At 44.4% G+C, this 22,527-nt stretch overlaps 1 protein-coding gene across 1 annotated transcript in view; it reads right to left on the reverse strand.

Moving 5' to 3' along the window:
• Nucleotides 1-277: 277 nt before the first annotated feature.
• The window catches only part of LRRC20 (leucine rich repeat containing 20), a 167,480-nt gene continuing 145,230 nt past the window's right edge, over nucleotides 278-22,527 (reverse strand). The window contains exon 4 of the mRNA XM_065408505.1: nucleotides 278-435. Within this exon, the coding sequence (XP_065264577.1) occupies nucleotides 278-435 (158 nt within the window). The remainder of the gene's footprint in view (nucleotides 436-22,527) is intronic.

Here is a 22,527-nt window from a genome sequence, read left to right on the forward strand (position 1 = left end):
GGGCCTCACTGCATTTCTGTGTATTTTAGACAGCTGCAAAGAAATAACAATAAGCAGATCCACTCTCTATCAATGAAATACCGATTCTGAAACCTCCCCCCCCCAATCATCCCCATCCTACTCCTCACATCTACAAAACCTCACACATGCAGGAGTGATGCAGCTTGCAAAAGCTGGTGGAGCCATCAGCATGCCCTGCAGCCGGATCCCCTAGCTTTCCCTTTAAAACCATTCTCAAATGAAGTCACACCAAGTCCACGCAACCAAAGTCTGTGTTTCAGGCTTGCGGAGCAGCATGTGCTCCCTTTGGAGACACCAGGAGGTCAAATTTTATCAGCGGCCTGGCAATCACCTGGACTTCCTCGTTCAGGGGATTTGACTTCAGGTTTACACACTGCAGCGACTCCATTGAAGAAAGTTTCTCAACAGGGACATCTGGAACAAGAAGAACATGCACAAAATAAACAACCACTTGGATTATGAGAGAGACATACATAAGCTGGTCAGGTCCTTTGGAATTTAAGATCATTGTCACTCACATCCCTAGGTGCAGTCAGTCTGTGAAATGAAATGAATTCAACGTGAGACAGTGAGTGATGGCAACAGCAGCTCTCTGTGAGTAGTTGAAGCCCAAGAGCTCAGGGTTTCGAAGCTCTGGTAATGCTCCAATTTCTATGTCTATTATTTATTCATAAGAAGAGGGGTTAACTGCAGGAAAGGTATATAAATTACACCCTCAGAGAATGGAACCGGGAAGCTGGGAGTACAATGAGTGGCCTTGCTTTAGATGGGCACCAGTGTTGCTGACTGATTTTGGAGATAAAGCTATCATTGAAGGCATGAACGTGATACACACACTCATCAGGTTCTGAAAAATATTTCCTTTAGGCTGAATTGTCCATGCCTGGTCTCAGCCCAGAGGTGAATTATTTCTGGAAAGTTTGAGGAAAAGCCATTTGAGTTATGGGATACTGCAAACATCTAACACAATTTAGCAGCTCTGCTGCTCACCAGGAACTCGGACATTGTTGGGGAAAATCATCTAGGACCATCTATCTGAGAGGATTCTGTCTCGTTGAAATGCACAGATCAAACCCCTCTCCTCTTCCCCTTAGAGAAAAACTCATTAACATTCAGAACAGGAGAAAACTGTTGTCTGGGTGGGGAATCGCGGATCTTACCATTCTGAAAACTCTCTACAATTTGGGTGCACTCTGCATATTGTAAGCTTTAATTAAACAATAAAGAAATTAAGTTTGTCATTTCTTTCGCAAAGATACAGTTACCACAATGTAAACAGATGTGCAGCTGCCCGATTTACCCAGCCTTACAGAAAATACTTGGGAGTACTTCATTGATGTTCACAGAATTATTGATTTTATTATTTGCATTACCCTAATGCCCAGGAGTCCCATTCAAGATCAGGGACCCATTGCACGGTCTATGGTAAAACACATTGTAAGGAAGAATCCCCACCATGAAGAGCACTGCCTTGTTTTGTGGCATGGTTTTAAGACAACTTTTCAGACATTCTTGTCCAAAAGGCTTCTTGAGATATTCCCCTACCTGTATGGAGAAAAAGAACTGAAATTTTACATCACACTGAGTAGATTTTTTTATCTTGGTTGCCAGAGAGCTCCTGCTATGTACTGTTCCCCCACAACAGGTCTTTTGAAAAAATATGGTAATAACTTCCTCACTTGTAAGAAAGCTAGAAAGGGATCCAGTTCAAGATTCCGAATATAGATGTGTGAAAGAGTATGAATACCCTGTACACCTCTCTAGTCTTCAAAGCTCATGGCAAAAAATCAATGGAATGAAACAAAATATTTCCTTCCTGTTCCAAGCCTTAGACAACTTGCATCACACTTCCCAGCCATGTGAAGACTGGGGGAAATGTAAAATAATGGTCATGTCACTCAAATTCACATGCCTTGTATTTAATATTAATAGGGGCTTGTATATTCTGTTTTACCAAGACTTCCCAACCTTCTTCAGTAACATGACAATGTAACTCTTGTTCAGATTTGATCCCAAGAGACTCCAGATGAGAATTCAGGCCTGAAGTGAGATTAGAGCAGTGGCAGAAGTCACTGTACCCTGTGCCCTCATATTTATGCAAGAAGCTCTGAACTGCAACTGCAGATGTGAATACCTCAACATTCTTCTTCCCAAAGCTCACAGCTTCCTCTTCTTCTCTTTCTTTGGATTATTTATGTCTATTTTCTTTGTGCCTTATAAAAATCATTAATGATAAATCAGTCCTTTCTCCAGCATCGGTGTAATTATATTGGAGCTGGAGGGTGGAAATATAGGCACCAACTACATCCCAGCAGTCGTACTGGCGACGGCAGAGAAGACAGCCAGTGGCAGCTGCGGGACTGGGAGAACGCACCAGAGGAGGCTGATTACTATGCTGAGTTTCCATGGGGTGGGGCCTTGAATCTGGTGTCTGCTGTATTAGTGATGGAGATATTTACTGAAGCATTTCACAGACTCCCATTAAAATGTTACAAATTGTAATGTACAGGAACCAGGGTACACAGCTGTGCATGTCTGCACTGGGTGTACTGGGGAGAGGAGGAAGAGTAACGTACATGAACCATCAAGCAGCTGCAGTGTAGGTTTTAAAGATTTGTTAAATAGTTACTGGAGCCTACACTCTCATTTCAGTTCCCCAAGCCTCGAGCTCCCCACCAGGAAGCCACTTGAACTAAAATTTATGGGACCATCCTGGTTTTCTTGGGCCAGGCTTGTGTCCTGCAAGATTGGTCTCATAGTAATTATGGGCATCATACCACACTGAGGTAGTGCTTACCTGTTGAGATGATGCATCAAGTTGACATATTATACACGGATGTATAATGATGTATCTTTGAGAACTCATGGAGAATGGGTGAGGTCCCAGAGGCTGGAGAAGTGCAAACATAGTACACCAATTTTTATAAAGAGAAACAAAGAGGACCCAAGAATTTATAGACCAGCCAGCCTAACTTCAATATCTGGAAAGATACTGGAACAAATGATTAAACAATCAATTTGTAATAGGTTTATAAGCAATAGTCTGCATGGATTTGTCAAGAACAAATCATGCCAAGCCAACCTAATTTCCTTCTTTGACAGAGTAACTGGCCTAGTGGAGAGAGGAAAGCAATAAATATGCTATGTCTTGACACATTCCCACATGACATTCTCATAAGCAAACAAGGGAAATGGGGTTTATGTGAAATTACTATAAGGTGGGTGCACAACTTCAAAGAGTAGTTATCAATGGTTCACTGTCAAACTGGTAAAGCGTATCTAGTGGGGTCTCACAGGTTCAGTCCTGGGTTTAGTAGTATTCAATATTTTTATTAATAACTTCGCTAATGTAGTAGAGAAGATGCTTATAAAATTTGCAGATGACACATAGCTGAGGGGCGGGGCAGAGGTTGCAAGCACTTTGGAGGACAGGATTAGAATTCAAAGTGATCTTGACAAATTGGAAAATTGATCTGAAATCAATAAGATTCAATAAAGACGAGTGCAAAGTACTGCATTCAGGAAGGAAAAATCAAATGCACAACTACAAACTACAAAATGGGGAATAACTGGCTACTGCTGAAAAGGATCTGGGGGTTAGAGTGGATCACAAACTGAATATGGATGAACAATGTGATGAATTGGGAAAAGGCTAATATCAATCTGGGGTGGATGAGCAGGAATGTTGTATATAAGACATGGGAGGTAACTGTCCCGCTCTACTCGTCACTGGTGAGGTCCCAGCATGGGTGGTGTGTTCAGTTCTGGGTGCCACACTTTAGAAAACGTGGACAAAGTGGAGAGAGTCCAGAGGAGAACAACAACAATGGTAACAGGTTTGGAAAACCTGACCTATGAGGAAAGATTTAAAAAACTGGGCATTTTTAGTCTTCAGAAAAGAAGTCTGAGGGGGGACCTGATAACTATCGCCACCTATGTTAAAGGCTGTTATAAAGAGGAGGGTGATTAATTGCTCTCCATGTCCATGAAGGTAGGACAAATAGTAATGGGCTTAATCTGCAGCAAGGGAGATTTAGGTTAGATAGCAGAAAAAAATTCTAACTATAAGGATAGTTAACTCTGGAATAGACTTCCAAGGGAGGTTGTGGAATCTCCATCATTGGATATTTTTAAGAACAGGTTAGACATACACTTGCCAGGGATGGTCCAGGTGTACTTAATTCTGCCTCAATGCAGAGGGGCTGGACTAGATGACCTTGACGTTCCTTCCAGCCATACATTTCTATGATTCTATGATCTGTACTGATGCAAACACTACAGCACCGTGATGTTTTTATAGTGGTAACCCTCTGAATCATAGCATTTCTCCTCCTAGCATATTTTGTGGATTCTCAGGGGATGGAAGAGAAAAGCAACTGGAATAAAGACTCTTTAAGAAAACAGGATCTCTCTCCCTGGAGTCAACAGGATCCGGAAATGCTGGAAAAGCAAAGAACTTAAGACTCACAGGAGAGGGGAGCAATTCATGTTACTCATCAGTGAGCACTGACGGGCTTGGAAGGCAATCCCTGGGGATAGTCTTCTTGAGCATGGGAACACATGGAGTCTTGCAGGTGCTGGTGGCTAAAATACAGATGACAGGGTTATTAATGCCTCCCAACATCAGAAAATTTGGTTAAGAGGAGAAGGTGGATTTTTTTTTGTTTTTTTCCCCCTCTTTGTTTTACATTTTACAACCTAATTTAATACTTTGACTTTTTTCCTGTTTAGAAGTGAAAAAAAAATGTGGAACAGAATATTTTAAAAAATCCTCCTACTGCACAATATATTAACACCTGCCAACTTCTTACTGTTAGTGCCATCCCAGGTCAGCTGAAATAATAATAGAGGGGCAAAGGTCCCACATTGTGCCCAGATAACACTACTGTTTAATTAACAGAAATGCCATTCATGTATGTGAACATCAGTTCATATAGAGGTGCCTGCTGAGAAGGTGAAAGTCACTTGATGGAACTGAACCCAACACAAGACACTCCAGCAGGTCACTGATCATGCTCAGGCATGGTGCTAAGGGTGCTGCTGCTAAGGCTTTTCCATATTGAGCTTTTTTTTGTTGCACAGACAGCAGCACCAATAGGAGTGCTTGTGTAGAATGGCTGCTGGCATTTTAGCACCACGGTGTCTAGATCTGCTCTAAAAGAGTTAGACAACCCATGCTAAGAACGCAGATGAAGTGTATGGTAAAAATGCATTGCTAGCACTTGTGGGAGATTTTATGAAAAACCTTAAAATCCCCCAAAGCTTGGCCCCAATAATAAGTCTGCCAAGGGAATCTGCTGAAATGAGCTGTTCAGAGGTGAAAGTAAGCCGGACTGGACCGGCTTCTCCGGCAGTGATTTAAAGGGCCCAGGGCTCCAGCCACTGCGGGGAGCCCTGAGCCCTTTAAATCACTGCCGGAGCTCTGGCAGCCGGGCTCGGGTGGGATTTAAAGGCCCCAGAGCTCCGGCCCCTGCGGGGAGCCCCAAGCCCTTTAAAGCGCCGCCCAGTGGCAGTAGGGCTCTGGCGGGGATTTAAAGGGCCCAGGGCCCCCCCGCAGCGGCCGGAGCCCTGGGCCCTTTAAATCACCGCCGGAGCCCTGCCACCGCTACCCCAGCCCTAGCCCAAGCCCTGCGGCACTGGGGTAGTGGCAGCCGGGCTCCTGCGGTGATTTAAAGGGCCCGGAGCTCCACGGTGGCTGGAGCCCTGGGCCCTTTAATTCGCCCCTGAGCCCTGGGGCTCCCAGCCGCCTCTGCAGCTGGTAGCTCCGAGGTGATTTAAAGGCCCTGGGGCTCCCAGCCACAGCCAGAGCCCCAGGGCCTTTAAATATTGAAAGGCCCCGCCTCTTCCAGTTGAGGCCCTGCCCCACTCAGGACTCCGGCGTACCGGTAAGTCCTTTATGTTACTTTCACGCCTGGAGCTGTTCAATATCTCCTTCTATTTAAAAGTGTCACCAGAGGTCAGCTGGATGAAATGAAACTTCTGTTCTGATAGGGTTTTAAAAGAGTAAGGAATAAAGCCCATAGGAACCTTTAAAGATGCACTGTTTTTTTACAATGATAGCAGGAAACCAGGCAGGAGGGGCTAGGGAAGGCTCTAGGCAGAAGCCCTGATTGTTCATAGGGGGCCTTTGTAAAAGCTGTTTCTGGGCCTCTGTACCCTTTGGTAGCAAGATGCCTATTTGTGCAATTTCAATGGTTATGTGAATGCCTGTGCACCACTGGTAACAATTTTGTCTGTGGTCGGGGGTCCAAACAGTAGTCAGAGTGTCAAATTTCTGTGGGCACAGACACATGGTTTCACTGCCTGAGAGCATGGGCTGAGCCTTATGGAGTTAATACACATCAATCAAGGTCCAGTATAACTGCGTAACATAATGCAAGTGACCAGAGTGCAAAAAAAGTCATTTCTCTGGACTCCAATTTCTAAAGGCACTGGAAAGTATATAATAAATAAACACAAATCATATGGTATAGTCATGCTGACAAAGAATCATATGGATCATCAGGAGTCAAACAGCTGCAAACCAAAGATAAGATGGAACAGTTACTGGTGAATACAGTGAAATGAAAAAGCCCCAATTCTGTCTGTCAAATTGGTACATTCTGCATAGCTGGTCATGTGTTGCACAAAGGCTCTGAATCCCATTCCTTTGAAGTCAGAGTCTCTGGCTATAGCTTCCTGCGTCAATGCAAGGTGTTCCTTCCTCCAGCCATCCTAGTCTTCAACGTAGACTTCTGTATTAGTTTAAAGTGGTTTCCAGACACTTCTACAATAATAGGCAAAGATTTCCAACTAACTTTGTAAAAAGGAGTTTGCCTGATAATTGTTCTCACTCCCTCGCAAACTGTGCTGCATGTGCTCTCTCAGCTATGGCAGAATGATTGACAGATTTGCCTGAGGCCAACAAACAGGTGCAAAAGAGAATTAAACACCATATAATAAAAATTTGCATTAAATTCTCACATACAATAATCTCCAAAGGCTAAAAACTGCATAATGCTAACTTACAGTGAAATGTTTGTGTGCAAAGCTGGACATATAATTTAGTTTCTTCTCCTTATTATAAAATGTGCACAACATCCATACTTGCCTAACATCTGATTTTTGGCCTGAGACTTAAGCTTTTTGGGATTTTTTGATTTCTCAGACAACTTCCAAAATCTTAAGAGTTTCAGCAAAGCTGCAGGAGCCATGACATCAAGCAACACAACTACACAAATTTCCCTGTCTTATAATGAAACATTAAGTAGCAATACAATTGCCATGGTCTTTGGGAAACCTGTTTAACTTTTTAGTTTTAGTAAGAGAGGGAGAACTCCAGTTGCAAAACATCATAGGCCCCGACTTCATGGGTGCTCTGGGGCTCAAGCACCCACCAAAAAAAAAAAAAAAAAAAAAAAAAGTGGGGTGTGCGCGCGCTCAGGACCAGATTAATCTTTTGTGACCTGGGCACCCAGACTGCAGCTCCACACCCTGCTCTGCCCTGAGGCCCTGTCCCCGCTCAACCTCTTCTCCCTAGGGCCCCACCCGCACTCCGCCCCGAATCACCGTCCCCGTTTGGCTTCTTCCCCCCCCGAAGCCCTGCCCATGCTCTGCCCCGAGACCCCCCCCACTCAGCCTCTTCCCCCTGAGGCTCTGCCTGCCGCTTGCACGGGGGAGGGGCGGAGAGGAGCACCCACTGGCAAAAACTAAAGTCAGCGCCTGTGCAAAACATAAATAATTTAACTTAAGACCAGGCACAAAAAGATTGAAAGGAATATTAATTAACGTATTATAGAAATCTAAAACAGTTTTTCTACCAAAACTGGAGCTGAGCAGCTAATCTGGTCACCGTTCTATTGCACATGCTGTCTGCTAGTGCAGGATGATTGACAGGTCTGTTGTGTGCAAAAGTAGGCTGGAGGGAGTTGATATGGTAAAGTTACAAGGCAAACATGCTGTTCATTTTATTGCAGGGAAAATAGAGAGGTGTTAGAAAAAGAAAACTGACTGGAAACAAATCTTCCTGAGCCTTTGGTAAACTGCCACATCTTTGTTAAAAGACAAATGTCCCATCCAAGGCAGATGAAGATGCTAGTATTTTGAAACATTATCAAAAGGGCCATGCTCAAGGCTGGTAGATCAGAGACATAAGAAGAACAGAAAGATTTCTAGGATACCTCTTTATCCTTTTCACTGGGGAAAAGCTTCCTTATTTCAAACTGAACAATCGATTGACAGCAAGGTCAGTACCACTGGAAAAGTGATGCAACTGCAAACAAAGATCAGGAGTCTACACACGTTCTCCGTAGAGAAGCAATGCCAGCTCCACAAACAAACTTTAAAAGATTATCTATAAACATATTCAACAAAGGCAGAAAGGGGCTAAGGGAAGACTTGTTAGAATACTCTTCTCCACTCCCTCCTTTGCCTGCCGGCCTGCCTGCTCTGGTGTCTATTAAATACAATGAATTCTAATATGTGGCTGCTCAAAATCCAAGAAAGAGTTAGTAAGTCACAGCTTTGAGTGTGTATCTTACAAAGCTGTTTTGAAAGTAACAGTGCTTCACTCCTGACTGGCTATGCCAATTCTGAGCCCTACACAGCTCTCCCTTGTGGAAAATGTTTGATCAATATCAGTTGACTAATCATGTTTGGAAACAAAGCAATAGATATTGGTATTCTGATTTCTGGTGCTAGAAACTAATAGAGATCAGTTGAAAAATTCTAATGAGACTACAGCTAGGGTTGCAAAAGCATGTAAATGACCTGCACTTCATTCCTGATTCTTTCCTTTAAACAAGACTATCAAATACTGCAATGGCTTGGGAGGAGAGACAAAAAGCAACTAGAAATTCAGCCAAAAGATCTCTATTCACAGACCTTCTAGTCTGACCATGTTAGGCTGTGGTCTTGTTAGAACTCAGTGTAAGCAGAGGCAGGCTTAGTCAGTCCTTGAATGGGAGGTATCCAGAATAAAGTCAGTTGATGAGGGTGATTCAGGAGGTGGCATATCTTCTCTGTTAGTCTGTGGTGAATGATTGGGCAACAATGGTGTTAGGAGACTAATATTTCACAGACCGCAAATCCCACTTTGCTTTAATTAGATATGAAACTCTTCACTTTCTGACCCTAAAATGTGCCGGTTTTCTGGCACTATTATAATGGCTTCCCCACTCCACCCCCAAAATGGTTACTTTTCAGTTTTGTGTTAAGTAATGTGATGCACATATGCAATATCTACATCTACTCAGATACGCAGAGGCGAGAGGCATGTGATAAGTGAATTCATCATGATACCTTTTACTGCTTCACCTGCATCTGGGCTTCTAAACCATCTCCCAGGAATTATTCTAAAATTCCAAATCCACAACAACTTCAAACCACTACCACTGTTTAAAACAGACAGAGACAAACAAATGAACCTGCCCAGGGAAACACTTCTTACTCTCTTCCCAAAAATCACCCTACTCTGAGTCTCCCAGTGGGCAGTCGTGCACCACTGATGGCTTTTCTACGTTATGGCGTTGTTACGGTGTCTGCATAGTTATGGCTGGGTTAGGCTGGCATTTAAAACAGAGATGAAACCTCTTTATTATGTATGAACTATGAGTGTAAGTAAGTATAGAATGAATTTTCTGAAAATCTACAAAAAAGCCTGTTAATTAGCTTATGATTCAAATATAGTCCATGTAACAAATGAAGAAGTTGTTACCATCTGATAGCTGTTGAATATGTATGTAAAAAAAAGATGGTGATCTCTGTTCTGGTCCCAATGGACAGATAGTGCCAATTGTGATGTGAACAATTTGGCAGTCATATCAGAGAGGCCAATGATTGAATTACTCTATAAGTAGTCCCTTGTTGGTCATTGTTGTGTGGAAACCTGCACTGCTGCTTCCCCTGTTATGGGATAAAGTAGAGAGAATTTCAGTTTCGAGGGCTATTGGCCGAGTACCTTTTAACAGCACTCAATTCACTGATTTATTTAGAAAAATGTTTATTAAAACAAAAAAGTTTCTTTTGCTAACAGACTGACCCACTCCAAAACTGCACACTGTAATTGATTAAACTGGGCTACAGAGCTGATTAAAAGGCAGCTGGAAACCACCATCCTGGCAAAGCACTGAGTGCAACCAGAACATTATTTATCTGTGTAGTGGGGTGGTCCCCTGCTCCTGCCCAGAAGGGCTTGAAAGCAGCCCTGGAGAGGGCTGTGGCTGGGGACGGCTGATTGGGGAAGCGGCCGCAGCTGGGCCACGCCCCAATCAGGCCTCAGCTGGCCCTATATAGGAGGCTGGGAGCCAGGAGCTCAGTCTCCCTCTAGCTGTAGAGGAAGATGGACCTGGCTGTAGGGACCTGAGTAGAGTACCTGAGAGGAGCAGGGCTGGGGAAAGGCAGAGGCGCTGGGGAGGCTCCAGCCTGGAAAGCCCCAGGCTGCAGCCTAGCAGAAGGCCAATGGGTACTGGGGATTGCAGAGAGCAGCCCACGGGTAGCAGAGGGCAGCAGGTCCAAACCTTCCTTGCCAGTGATGGGTGGCTTATACTGCAGTCTGCCCCAGGGAATGGGGGCTAGTTGGTGACTGGCAGTAGCCGGTGACTGGCAGTAGCCGGTGACTGAGGCAAGGTGGGGATAGAGGGTTGGGGGTTCCCTGGGGAGGGGAGACCCTGAGAGTGAGGGGTTACTGCCAGGGGGCAGCACCCCAGATAATGGGGCACCGGGTCCGGGAGGGACATGGGGGCCAAGCGGCAGCAGGACACCGGCCTGCAGAGGCTGGATGAGCTAATTCCCAGAGACAACCAGCAGCAGGCGCTGCAGGGTTGAGTCCCACATCGCTACAATCAACAAGCTGAGGTAAGCAGGCATGGAAGTCACAGACATGTGCACAGATGTAACAGCTGAATTTTTCTATTAATTATAAATGGGTCAACTTCCCTCCTCCAGACAGAATAATCAACTGGGATGGGGGCTATTTTTTTTGGAAAAGAAAAAATAATTAGCTCTGAGGATCCAATTTATTTGTTTTAAATTTACTGGAAATGTGTAGATATTCCAAAAAGCATTTTATTCAACAGTGTTCTTATGCACTCACTGTCCACTAAAATTTTATGTTCACAAAACTTCAGGGCAGGGGTGAAAGTAACTTAAGGGACTTACCGGTATGCAGGGCCGGGGTCCTGAGCTGGGGGAAGGAGGACGAGCGCTCGGGGGGGAAGGGGCAGGGCCTCAGGCAGAAGGAGCGGGGCCTTTGAATCCCTGGGCCCTTTAAATCGCCACCGCTACCCTGGGGCTCTGGCAGCAATATAAAGGGCCTGGGGCTCTGGCTGCGGTAGCGGCGGCCGGGAGCCCCAGGCCCTTTAAATCACTGCCGGAGCCCCAGGGTAGCTGTAGCTGCGGTGGTGGCTGGGAGCCCTGGGTCTCTGGCAGTGATTTAAAGGGCCAGGGGCTCCGAGTGCTTCCGGGAGCCCAGGACCCTTTAAATTGCTGGTCTGGGGAAGCTGCCCCCTACCGGTAAGGTCAGCTGTGTACCGGCTCTTGACGGTAAGTTGTACCGGTTTACTTTCACGTCTGCTTCAGGGACAAGCTCTCCAAACCACACCCTAAAAATATACATCAAACTGAACCCACAGGCACACCCACACAAATACTATTGCAGACACGTTCAATCCCACAAAAAATGAGTTTTTAAAGCCATACACATGGCACATTACCACAGACTTTGCAGAGGATCCAGTTCTATTGCTCACCCACATGCTAAATGACCACCCAGCTGCAGGATCGGGCTCACAAAAAGATCACTCGCACTATACACACGTATACAAACCCTCTCCCGTACATCAGCCTTGGCCAGTCCCTTTCCCTAAGCAGCTGTGTTATGTACAATTTAACTGGCTTCATCATGTCAGCTGTGATAGGTCTCCTCTTTGGGTGGATAAAAGGTTGTCACATTGCAATATTACATCAGCAGGATACATATTTTGTTTTAAGAGTTTCTGAATGTTACGGGGGGACAAAGATGTTGGCCCATAGTCTCTTTCCATAGCTCCCCTTAACTTACACAGAGTTGTAATAATTGGGCCTACAAGTTTACCCTAATTGTGAACTCAACTGTAAAAATTATGTGGAAGTTCATAAGATGTCACAGTAACCTCTAACAACAAATGCTGATGGCAAAAGGTATGAAAGGAAGATTAAAAAAAACTCAGGCCAAACAAAAAGGCCTGCCTATATAACTCAAGGACTGTGTGAAGATCATGCTTGGCAAACAAGAAAAGTATGGAACCAGAAATCAGTGATTCAACATTGGTATGTCAGATACTAGGCCTAATTGGTGGACAAAATAATGAGGAGATGGGCTATTCAGCCCACCATTCCCTTTATGGGTCCTTAAAGAAAGAGATTTTGGGGAGAAAAATTAGCTACTGAAGCAAGCTTCAATGTCATGGCTGCCATCCCCACCAACTCCTGGGACCCAGGTCTTTCATCATCCTGATTCAGAGACATGTCCTGACCAACCCAGACCAGCGTGAGGTACTGAGATGACATTCCCACCACTACCAAGTGTATCCCAAACACCATCTGTGATGGAATGGGGTCAGACTTTAAAAGCAACAGCAACAACAACAGCTCCAGCCCATCTCCATTAACTTCTCTTTTCCCCAAACGGACAGTTATTACCGTCTTTGATACCAGCTAAGACCAGCTATCAAACAAGACTCTTTTCCTTCTAAAATGTCTCTCCAGGTAAAGGGAACAAGGGATGTTGTTAGAATGGAAGGCTTAATACATTACATTTCAAATGCTTTAACTGTTTTTCCTTCTTTTCAATAAAAGGTTAAAAGGATTTTTAATGGAGTGTTGCCATGGTACTAAGCAGGCTGAAATCTCTGTACACCAAACCCTGGTCCTTCTTTAACATTGTTTAATGTTGGACAGTAACTGGCTTATGGAGGGAGGGATAGCTCAGTGGTTTGAGCATTGGCCTACTAAACCCAGGGTTGAGTTCAAACCTTGAGGAGGCCATTTAGGGATCTGGGGCAAAAATCTATCAGAGGATTAGTCCTGCTTTGAGCAGGGGGTTGGACTAGATGACCTCCTGAGGTCTCTTCCAACCCTGATATTCTATGTTAACATCTTTAGCTCATGTAGTCCATCTAAATCTAAACAACATACACACATCTGACACAACCTCTAACTCTCAAGCAAACAGCTGTGGAAAAATGAGTTTTTTAAAAGCTCCAGAAGGATAGAAGTGGAAGCTGCAGATTCAGCGCACACTGGTCTGACCCTCCCAGAGGTTTCTTTAACAAGGTACATGGTCTAAAAGAAACCATGTGAAAGTATTATTGCTGTTTTATGTTCCCTAGTTAACCCCCCTATGTGAAATTTCTTTATCATACTAAAGAGTGAATTTCATTTCCCAGTTATGGTAATAATAGCAGTGCCTGGGAGAAAACACACAAGTAAAATCCTGTGTATTGCTGACAGCAAATTGATTCCTATGTAGAGCTAGTCAGGAATTTTTCAACAAAATTTTTGACTTGAAAACATTTTGAATTTTTTTTTTTTTTTTTACAGTGTGCGTTATTTCTGAGCCTCTATTTAAACTCTCATGCCTTAGGTGATGGTAGTACTGGATCCAGGAGCTACTGGATTAATTGCTATTGTCCCCTGTCATGTGACAAGGATATTAAACTTCTGTAACCCTGACCTATATCAGGTGATTGGAGCCAGAAAATAAACATTAATCTCTTACCAGCACTCCTGTTTATTACACCTTATTATGGGTGAAGTGAGTTAAGGAGAAGGAGCGTAGATGGTGGGTGTAGTTGAGATGGAGTGATGCAAGATTTGAAAGGAGAAGATGCAGCTATAAGTTTCAGTGGCTTTTTTCCTGTCTTTTCTGTTTGTTAACCATGTTAGTGCTTATCTTCACAATGATAACCAAAAGCTTTAATTACGCAGTATGATGGTGGCAAGTTGTACTTCTAAATATACTTTTTCATCTCTACAGACATCTAGCTCTCTGGAAGGAACCTGGGCAGCTTTCCCACTGATGTAAAGTGACAGGCTGCCAAAATGCAATTTCTGCCAGCAACTTCCAGAGATCTGCAATTTATCCCTCAGATCATATCACTGAAGATTTGGCAGTCGTTTGTTGAAGCAGTTCAGATTAAGCAATGAGTGGGCACTTTTCTAGAGAGCTCAGTTAAACTGGAGGCAGCAGGATGGAGGGAAAGAAACACAGACTGTATCCTCAATTCTGAAATTTTACACGGGGTAGCACATGGAAGGGCTATGAACCATTCGTACAGCATAATCATTCTACAATTTGTAGCCCATAGGATTATTTTGCTAGCTATTATATCCTACTAATCCAGCCAGCAGTATTAATTAATATGTTTCTTTTTCTGAAATTAATCCATTTTATTCTTATATTTTATTAGTATTAATTTTTTGGAATTTAGAATGTGTTGAGGCATGTGTTTCCTAATAATAATTTGCTGAAATGCTAGAAGCCTACCGGCCTGTAAGATCTGCAATATAGCAAAAAGTAGAATTAGTTATAAATATGTCAGCATAAAAGCTGGCAACCTTTGGCATAGATAAGAATGGTCCCTGAAATTTTGGGGTACCTAAGGGAAGAACTATCCACATCACATCACAGGTTTATCCGGCTTCTACAACCGGTTGGTAACCGCAGGGTACACCACAACTCAAGGTCATCAAGAGAGCCTAGGTTAGTAGTTTTGGAATGAGAATGTCATAATTCACTAACCTATAGGAGAAGGGTACCCATAAATTTCTTAAGGTACAGAAACTAGATTTGGGTATAGTAGGTTGGGCCTGATTTCCATAGGTCAGGATCCTATAAAATACCTTGTAAGAGAGTACTAGGAAGGCTTTTTAGCTCTTAGGGTCTGCTATGTTCTATACTCTATAGACTGTCTTTTCATTTATCTATCTATTCTATCTTCTATCATGCTATCAGCTCAGTTTGCGTAGTATAGTATAACTACTCAACATTCCTACCTATTGGGGAAGCCAGCACCATTGTGTAATCGGGCATGCCAGGAGTGAGGCTGGTCCTCCACCTCCTATTACCGGGTCCTAAAGGAAGGGTGTGAGTATGTTAGGTTAAGGTACTTATAATAGAAATGTTACCACCCGGAGTTATGGAATTCTTTTACTGTATTGCAGTTATAAGTTTCATTGCATTCCTTATTTTTATGTTAATGGCAATAAAGATTTTATCAATTTGGTATTGTCCTCAGTGCATGCGTTCTTGCCAAGCACCCCGAGAATCCTCTCCCGATACAGAACTCTGTAGTCTGAATTGGATAAGAACCTATACATCTTCTGGTCAGATGCGATCAGTGGCGAGCCATAAAAACTAACCCGTCAAATTCAGGTCAACAGATTGGCGAGCCGGCAGGAGTCTCGAGGTGTGCTTGGCAAGCACTTACTTAAGAGGTTAAAAAGAAAAACTCTCTGTGCCCTAGTCACTGGGCATAGTCTGGTAACAGTTTCCTTTGTAACAGACAAATTCTGGGCATCGATCCCAGAGAACTTATAATACTTGCAGCTTGTGGGTTAAATGGTTTAACTGTTATGTCTGTTTGTTTTATGTGGAGTAATGGTAGTGTACGCGCGATAAGGGGTGTTTGTTTCTTTTTTTTTTTTGAGTATTGAGTGTTGATTAGGCAATTGCACTGGGCCCAATGACTCACACTCGAGGTGGCGGCGAAGATGATTAACGTGGTTAGCTCAGAACTTGAACGGTTCCAGTTACCCCCTTGGTAGTCCCCTCAGCTCCCCCGTATTGCCCCCCTTGAGCGGTCTCTGAGCAGTATTTGCCCCTCTGTTCAGTAGGTCCCGCCAGGGGTTTTACCTCTTGATCTGCTAATACACACTGGCCATCGAGGGAAGGGAAGGATCCTACCCCCATGCTTTCTTTTGGGACTTGTTTAAAGTATTGTTGGACCGGTCTGGGGTATATTTATTTATTATTATTATTATTAGTTTTGTAAGGCGTCTTTAGATTTCTTAACTTAGATTTAAGATTTAGAGTTAAGTTATAGTGTTAGGTTTCCCTCCTTGTTATTTTTAAAGGTTAAGTATATCCAGTGTAAAAGCAAAAATGAGTGAGAGAAAGGCAGCAGAGCCTGCGATATAGCCTTAGAAACTTTTGTCAGAAGATACATTAGGGAACATGGAGGAGGACTGGAGCAATTGAAAGATAGAGAAGTTCTCTCCAAGCATAGTAATCTGTGGGGTCTCGTGAGTCAGATATTTGAAATGGAAACTGAGAGAAAGAAAAGATAGTGAAATGAAAGGAATTTCAATGGAATGTTTGTCAGCGTGTGGTCTTCTAGGACGGAAGTTAAATGCGAAAGTGGAGCTGCTCAATAAGGCACAGAAAGTTGTAGAGAAGAAGGACAAGGAAATTCAGGAGTTAAAGGAACAGTTATACACTGCCTCTGAAGAGCTGTTTTCTCTTTTCCGTAAAGGAAAAGAGTTGGAAAGAAAGTTAGAACGGAGTCAGCATCACAACCATGAGTTGCGTGGGGAAGTGTACGGGTGGCAAAAACGAGCAGCTGCCAGTTTAAGGTCACTGGAAGGTTATAAACTAGAGTGTGATCGGTTATTGGATCAGATCAGGAAGTTAGAAGGCAGTTGTGATTCACTCAAACAAGATAAGGCAAGGTGTATGGGAGAGACCACAGGAGCACCTGTAACCATAAGCACCTGGGTCCAGACAGAGATTGTAGATAAGGAAGAACCCCCACGGATTATGGCTAAGGAGCTAGGAGAGACAGGACATGAGTCAGCAGTGGTTCCTATCCCTATCGGGTTAGTGGAACCAACAGAAATTGATCAGCCTGTTGGGCCAGTGACAAGAAGGAGAGCGAGAGAACTAGCTAGTGCGGAGATGGCTTTTGAAGCCGAGAATGCAGAGGAACAACCTGGTGAGTTAGAGCAGGAAACTGACAGTGAAGTGAAGGGAACTAGTGTGCCAGCAGAAAAGGGAAGTCCTTCGACCTAGTGCCTGAGGAGGAGGAGTTAAGTGAACCAGACACTGTCATTTTAGAAAACAACTAGATGTTGCAGAGGGGAGAGAGAGAAGGCGATTCTGAGGAAAAGACTGTCTCAGCTCTTAGCAGAGCAGGAGAAGCACCTTTGGAGGTTCAAGTTGCTCAGGAAATGGAGTGTGCTGTAACAGAAGTGGTTCAGGTATCTAATGTGCGTGATACAATCATCACCAGGATTCAGGAGAGAGAGCGAGCAGCCTAGGGATATCATTCCCCCACCTAATGTGGTAGCACCATCCAGTTTAGGAGGTTTTTCAGGATTCCCTGAGGGGGGCGGTCCTTTGCCCTGGCAACCAGGCCAGTCACTGGCACCACCAAGGCTCATGGAATACCTGGGAACGCCAACTCCATGGTATGTGTTAACATCACCACCTGTACCAGTGGAAGTGTCAGTCCGGTATGAGAGTACCTTCCATAGGAGTTATCCAGAACGCTACACTAACCATATATTTCCCAGGTTCCACTCAAGGGAAATATCTGATAGTTCTGATGAAGGAAGTACTGACTCGGGTAGGAGAAGGCCTCCAGGTTCTGGGGGAGATACTTCAGATACTGATTCTAGTGGGAGTCGACCAAACTCTCCAGTAACTCCTGACTGTCCTGCAGCAGTGGTTACAGATATTAAAACTCTGGATTTGGTAGCTAAACAAGTAGGAATGATGGAGGATTCTTCTATTGCAGTACAGGCACAGCGGATTCAGGAAACAGCACAAATATTTGGTTTGCCAAGTGATGATTGGGTTAAAATCTTACAGCTTACAGTAAATCGAGCCTTATGATGCACTTTGCCCCCAGAGTTTAGAAAGGGGGGGAAGTCTTTTTCAGAGACAGTAGCCATGCTTGAGCATAATCAGTATCCTGGACAAGCTGGAGTGGCTATCCTGGCTAATTTGAAGCAAAAGCCAAATGAGTCTCCCCACCAATTTCATCTACGGTTAAGTGCAGCCTGGTGCAACCCCATGAAAGAAGACACAGAGAGTACAAAGTATATTAGCTTGTTGGTTAATAGTTCTCTTCCCTACTTACGGGAAAAGGTTAACTTGCTTATCCAGGATGGGACCTCTCTGGAGGAGGCTCTGGATATACTGGCCAAGGGCCATATCCAGGGAAACCCTAAAGCAGGTCGACGTGGAGCCCCAGTTGCAACCCTACAAGAGCCACAGGATACTCCTATAGTAAGGATTGAGGGGCCTACCGGGGCACCTCAAGGGCAGAACCGGACAAATCCTAGGTCCCCTCGATCTCAGCGCTGGGCCAATAATCACAATTCACGAAACAATTGACAAGGGTATGCATTGGGACCCCAAAGGGGGCACTCGAGATTGTGCTCCTTTTCTTGCAGGTGCTGCGCAGAACTCTTCTTATTCTCAGGGTTCTAGATCACCATTGCCTCGTCAGGTGGAGGACCTCTCAGTGGTGTCAATGTTCAAGGTGGTGCAGCAAACCTTGGAGGCCCAACGCCAGGATATCCGAAAACTCCGGACACGTCTGAACGAGTTGGTGTTGGGAGATCAAAGTCCAAATCCTTTCAACCAATCAGTGGCCTCTGTAGACTCAACCCCTACTCCTGATTGGGTGGCTTATTTTCAAGCAGGGTCAGATACCCCTGAGGAGCTGGAGATGGAAGAGCCTGAAGGCTACCCACCTATCTATCCCATAGATTATTCCCATGACACCAGTCAGCCCCAAGGAGCATCACAACCCCTTTGGGAAGAGATGCAAGTGGAAGACCCACAGTATCTTTAGTTGTAGGGGGCTGCCACTTAAATTTTGTTGTAGATACTGGAGCAGCAACCAGTATAATTCATGTGAAGGATCCTAGATCCTCTGTTTTGGCCTCTGGGAAAACAAAGATGCTATCAACATTTGTAAACTACCAAGTTATGGCCATGCTATCTAAACCTATCGAAGTACAAATTGGTCACCTGCGCAAGACCCATGTCTTCGCGTTGCTCACACTGTCAGACCCAAAAAGCAATCTGTTGAGGTCTGATTTCCTAGGTAGGCAGGAATGCGTTATTGATTTGGCTAATCAGTCGTTGTGTCTTACTACAGGACAAGAGTTGGGTTGCCCGCTAGTAGTCATGCCGGAGTGTGGTATGGCCACCCCAACGGAGGGACCAGAACCAGACGAATACCACCTGGACACATTAATAGCCAAATATGCACTCTATCCAGAGTTACAGGCCATACTTCGCAAACATGCTGATGCCTTTGCTAAACACAAATATGATTGTGGATGCATGTCAGTCACTATTGTTGTGGACGGGGGAGACGTGCCTGCTCAAAAACAATATGCCTATCCAGAGCAGGCCATACCTTACATAGCCAAGGCGATCAAATCATTACTGGCACAGGGAGTCCTGCGTAGATGCACTTCTACAGCCAATTCCCCAATTTGGCCCGTTAAGAAACCAGATGGTTCTTGGCGTCTCACCATCGATTACCGATGGTTAAATCAGGTCACCCCTACTTGTGCCCCTACTGTGGCAAAAATGCCAGACCTCATAAAGTCCTTTGACCCGGAGGCTAAGTGGTTCTCTGTGCTAGATATCAGTAACAGCTTTTGGACTTTACCAGTGGCCCGAGAGTCGCAGTACAGGTTTGCTTCCAAGGAGTCCAATATTCCTGGACCCGATTACCTCAGGGATATAAAAATAGCCCAGCATTGTTCCATGCTCAAATGCGGCGAGTCCTAACATGATTTTCTAAACCATCTGTTTTATTCCAGTATGTAGATGACCTATGCTTAGCAACTCGCACCAAGGAGGAGCATTTGGCAAAGCTGGACGAGCTCCTGCAAATTCTTAAGGAAGCGGGATTAAGGTGCAACCCTGCCAAGGCGCGACTAATGAAAACCATTGTCTCTTTCTTAGGTCTTACTTTTACAAAATGGGGTCGAACTCCCTCACCGCAAAAAAGTGGAGACAATCCAAAAGTTGCCAATACCGGAGGACCTAACGGTGTTAAGATCCTTTTTAGGCTTAACTGGGTTCCACTGGGATTTCATTCCTAACTTTGCTTCCATTGCAGGTCCTTTGTACCAACTGCTAAAGAAGGATGTTCAATGGGAATGGACTGAACAACACACGGAAGCAGTGTCCCAGCTGAAACAAGCCCTTGTCAAGGCTCTGGTGTTGATCACTCCAAATCCTGAGATATCTTATCACCTGAAGGTGGCGGTGAGTGTTAATGCATTAGCGGCTGTTGCTTCCCAAGAGAGGCATGGGAAATTCAGACCCGTGGCCTATGCCTCACGTTTAATATCTCCACTAGAACTTATATACGACAACTGTGAGAAGTACTTACTGGCCACTAGTTGGGCCATACAGCATTTTGCCTCAGTCCAATCATATTACACTCATCGCACACACACCTTCAGTTTCTGCTATCTAATCGGGTTAAAGATGGGCAAGTTTCCAATGCCCCCATAGCCCATTGGGCTTTATTGTTACAGGGGAAGGATATTGCAGTAAAACCTGTTAGGATGCCATCTTTGCTGCTCACAGCCTTACTATATCAAGGAGAACCCCATGACTGTCCAGACAGAAATGAACAGAGTCCAAAGATTCTTCTTCCTGCCTCTAATCCAAGAAAAAGGTTCCTTTAAAGGGCACCCCTTCTTTGTGGACAGATCAAGCTATCATGATCCTCAAGGGAATTCATGCACCGGCTTTGGGATTTATGTCATTCCTCCCAAAGGAGAGCCTTGGGAAAAAGCATACTCCTGTACCCCTCATTCGGCCCAATATGCTGAGTGGCTTGTGTATTGGAGTACTGTGTACAGGCCTCCCTTAAAAGATTGTACCAGAGTATTGGTCTGTTTTCAGACTCCGCTTGGGTGTGCAATTCTCTCACTGAATTCTTGCCCTATTGGGAAACAAATGGGTTCATGTCCTCTGATGGGTCCCCAATCAAGTATGCATCACTGTCAAACTACATCCGTGACCTGGCATTAAAAATCACTATCTCAGGATGGCCAGTCATGGTGAAGAAGGTTAAAGCCCATTCCAAATCCGAACCCTATGCGATCAAAAATGGAAAGGCTGATAAACTAGCCAGAGAGGGAGCTTGATCAGAGGAACCTTGGAAAGAAAAGAACTTAGAACATTCTTTCATAACCCTTGGTTCTAAGTGTTCAATTGCTGCTGCCAAGGAGATAGAGACTAACATTCCCGACTTAAAGGAGATGCAAACATGAGATAAAGATATAGTGAAGATAATTCGAGAACTCTCCAAGACAGAAGGAGAATGGTCATCTATGTTGAACCCTGTTTATGGGAGGTATAGACAACATCTACAGGTGGTGGATAAAATCCTCATGTACACAGGAGGCTTTTTTCCAGTATGGGTGGCTCCAACCTCCCTAAGAAGGGAAATGATATACATGGTCCATGATACTCCAAGAGGGGGACATCAGGGAGTAGACAAAACTGTTCAACGTCTCTTAACCGTGGGATGGTGGCCTCTTCTTAAATTAGATGTACAACAGTACTGTAACAACTGTTTGACTTGTGCTCAAGTCAACCCAACTCCTTCCAAGCATAATGCACAATTACAATCGCAAGTGTATGAAGGTCCGTGGATGGCTTTGCAGATTGATTTCATAGGCCCTCTACCGCGTACCCAAAGAGGCAACCAATACCTCTTGGTGATTGTCGATCCTTTTTCAAAATGGGTGGAGGCTTTTCCTTTGAAGACCAATACTGTAAAGGCCACAGCCAAGGTCCTGGTAGAACAAGTCTTCTCTTGTTGGGGGATCCCTGAGAAAGTGGAATCAGACCAGGGATCACATTTCACAGGACAGTTCTTCAAAGACTGTCTTAAATTAATGGGAGTCCCACAGAGACTACACATCCCATACAGACCACAGTCATCTGGGATGGTGGAACGTACAAATCGGACCATAAAAGTAATATTGAGGAAACTGGTGGGATTCCCTCATGCCTCTAATTCTCATGGCACTAAGAGCAACTCCTGCTGCATCTGCCGATAAGACACCCTTTGAAGTAATGACAGGTTGAAGTATGAGGTTGCCAGAACACCTAATTTGGCATACCAGTGGCACTCAATTGGAGGGAATCAAAATGGATACCTACCTGCAAAATCTGCAGGAACATTTAAATCAGATCCATCTGCAGGTAGCCGCAAAATTGGGGAAATCAAAATGCAAGGCTAAGGCCTACTTCGATAAAACCCAAAGAGAATACTTGGGAGGTTGGCGATCTAGTAACGCTGTTATCCTACAAGGGATAGGGCTAAATACTGCTTGTCTTACTCACAAGAGTATTTTGTCCTACTGATTTCAATGGGATAATTCTCATGAGTAAGCATCAAATCCTGTGAGGCTCTCTCTGCATTTTGTGTACTGAATGTATTTAAAGTGAGGTGGGGAGGGGGTGGGAGAGTAGAAAAATACTGGCTTTTGTACTTT

This window comes from Emys orbicularis, chromosome 7 (genome assembly GCF_028017835.1).
Source record: "Emys orbicularis isolate rEmyOrb1 chromosome 7, rEmyOrb1.hap1, whole genome shotgun sequence".
Taxonomy (NCBI): Eukaryota; Metazoa; Chordata; order Testudines; family Emydidae; genus Emys; species Emys orbicularis.